A 3,066-nucleotide genomic window follows, 5' to 3' on the forward strand; every position below is an offset into this window, starting at 1 on the left:
ACGTGGATAAAAGAGTACTTTTTTATAATAGTTATGTCTTGAAAGCTTACATAAGATGGTTATAATTGAGATGAAATAGTTAAAAATTAGAAACATGTAGACGAAACCATTACATAAATTACCTGAGTACTACTGGCTACGTACAACTGCCCAGAGAAAAGACTCAAAAAGAGGAGCACAAGTTGCAATCCTCATTTATACATTCCTTGACCATGTGATCAAACCAAACCTCATACATTTAAACTGACCAATCAGCAGATCACCTTTAACCCTCACTGCACTCAAGTTGCGACCATTTGCAGACTCACAATACACAAACACCTCGGCCAACAGGCTGAGAGATCACTATCAGTACCCTCTGTATGCAATGGAATGCACGAGGACTGTTTTAACAAGTGAAAAGGGGTTGTAACACAGAAATGAATTCCTTTGTTAATTTTCAACCCTACTTTTTACTTTTACAGAAAAACACTTTTTCACATTTGAAAACTATTCATTAGATTTAAGTACCTATTCTACAAAGCAATATGGACAAAGACCATTTAAAAAAAGTTTATTTCATTAAAATAGACATAAAGTGTTATAAGTGGTATATATGAATAAGCATAGCTGCCAAGTCTCACGCTTTAACACGATCACATGCCACACCACGTAATCTCACTCTGAACTTTTGGTGAAACTTGGTGGCCCTGTGAATAAGCTTTCAATCACTGTGATTTCACATTTTCAGAAGCATGTGATTAACATTTCATCAAGTAAGTCAAAATACACTAAACATACTGATGTAACACTAAAAATAATAGAAGGCACCAAAATAGTAAATGTATGACAAATATTCAATAACATTCAGTGAAAAATGATAACATATCTGTACAAAGGAAGCCAAACAATAAAAAACACAAAAGGCAACAAAACTGGTTCAGTGGCATTCCAAAGAAAGATAATAATGTGTATACTTAAAGGATAATCTAGTTCTCGATCTCAGTGCATCTATTACATACAAAATGCACTGACTTTTTAAATAATAATAAAGATAATAATAAACAAATTCTAGACTCTGTTTTTGGGAGAGAAAGCACCAACTTCCCTGCCAAAACCATTCTAGACCACTGGATCACTGCAATAGGAAAACACCTATACTAGTATTGTCTCATCTGACTCCAGTGGCTCTTGGCTTAGCGGTGCTCCATTCTGAAAGATTCTCCATGCTGCACCAGTATCCAGAATTGCTGGATTGCATGGCACATCTATGCCCATTTCCTGTGAAGGAGGCCTAATGCATGTTTCAAACAGGACTTCAAATTTACTCTGAGACTCTCCGGGCTCCAGCCAAATCAGCAGTTCATACCTCCCAAACCGGAGAAGGGCCTTGTCATCAAGCTCTGCTCTTTCAAGGTGTCTCAGCTCAGACCCACTGACCATGAGTTTACCCCTCTGGCTCATGTTCTGAATCATAAAGCTCAAAGTAGGGTTTCCGACTTTCCTATACGCCTGTATGGAGAACTGTTTTCTGGAGACACAGGTGTCGTTTAGGACAAAGGTGCAGGTCTGTCCATCCCGACCAAGCCTTAGTGGATCTTCAGCATCCATTTTGTGTGGTTGATTTAGGGGAAGGTTGTGGAAGATAGGACGGCAGGCTTGATCAGGGTGGAAGAGTTGGATATGCAGACATGTGAGCAGTTCTTCAGTCTCTAGTTTACTAATCTCGTTCATTCTGTCTGATAAATGGAGGCTTAGGGACTTCTGTTGGGTTAAATGGTAACACTTTACAATAAGCTTGTGTACACTATTAAATTAGTTAATGCAAGAGTTAACATGAACTAACAAAAAAAAACATGCATTTACTGTATTTTTTTTTATCTTGGTTAATGCAAATTTCTAAGATTAATAAATGCTGTAAAAATCATACCGGTTACATTCATTTAATTCTGCTAAAACCTCCGAAAAGATTAAGAAATAACTCGTTACGTGGCATATACTTAAGTCAGTGTATACTTCACATTTTAATTCTACAGCTAGGCAGATAAATTCAATCTACATTGGAAATGAAGTAAGTAAATTGAGGTTCTAATCTCATGATTATTTAACACAGATCTAATTAATCGCTTTACGGTCCGCGAATTATAAGCAACTTCTAATAAAATGTTGTACCAGATTAACAAAACTAAGCAATAAGCAGAAGCTCACCTTCTGAAGCTGTTTGCCACGATCATCAACTAACGGACTGCTGCTCTAAACCGGAGCTCACTATAATAACAACAAGAGGTGAGGAAACAAAGTGGGATTGCATCAGAAGCGCTGAAGTCCCCGCCTGCCAGACATGTGATTCTCCAAAACTCCAGAGTTGCGCAACAAACCTCCATTGTTTCACTATCGATTTCATGTTATGTCCCAAAATAGTATTTTGGCCGATGATTTGACCTTCACAGTGGTAGACGCATTCTTCTCATTTAAATGAAGAAAATATATTATCATTTAAAGACTGTTACCATATTATGAAGCCTACTTGGATGGATCTTGTAAAATCGCGTAGTTTTAATGACCGGATGTAGTGCCGGTTTAAACACCACTGAGAAAACCTTTATGGTCATCATTTGGTCTAGTTAGTGACTGGTGTTCAAAGACAGCCAGTTGTCGAGAAATGTAAAACTCGACCCTGATATCACACGTACATCACACACACACACACACACACACACACACACACACACACACACACACACACATATATATTACGTTGTTTGTAGGGTTGCCACTTTTAAAGTTTTAAAATAAGGGACACTTAAATGGGGGATCACACCCCTAACCATATCCTCCACAGTTTTAGCAATAAATGCGTTATTAATAAAAATCGTATATCTTTTCTTAAATGCTAAAATGAGAACTTTCCTGACCCATGACTTTTAAAAAACAATTACATCATTTATATGTTATTAATTTTTATTTATTTTATTTGTTTATTTTTTTCCTTCACCTGTACTTGTCTTTATGATTTTATGTATACATTGTTTGATCTTACTGAACATTTATAAAGAAAAAGCTCCACAGTTTTACACAGTTTAGTTG

At 36.6% G+C, this 3,066-nt stretch overlaps 1 protein-coding gene across 1 annotated transcript; it reads right to left on the reverse strand.

Annotated features, from left to right (window-relative positions):
- Positions 1–537: 537 nt before the first annotated feature.
- On the reverse strand, positions 538–2,328 carry LOC127441006 (TRAF-interacting protein with FHA domain-containing protein A-like). Its single transcript, XM_051698122.1, has 2 exons — positions 2,188–2,328; positions 538–1,743 (listed from the first exon to the last, which is right to left on the reverse strand). The coding sequence occupies exon 2, from the start codon at positions 1,711–1,713 to the stop codon at positions 1,135–1,137; it is 579 nt and encodes a 192-aa protein (XP_051554082.1). The 5' UTR covers positions 1,714–1,743; positions 2,188–2,328; the 3' UTR covers positions 538–1,134.
- Positions 2,329–3,066: the final 738 nt, after the last annotated feature.

This window comes from Myxocyprinus asiaticus, chromosome 1 (genome assembly GCF_019703515.2).
Source record: "Myxocyprinus asiaticus isolate MX2 ecotype Aquarium Trade chromosome 1, UBuf_Myxa_2, whole genome shotgun sequence".
NCBI lineage: Eukaryota > Metazoa > Chordata > Actinopteri > Cypriniformes > Catostomidae > Myxocyprinus > Myxocyprinus asiaticus.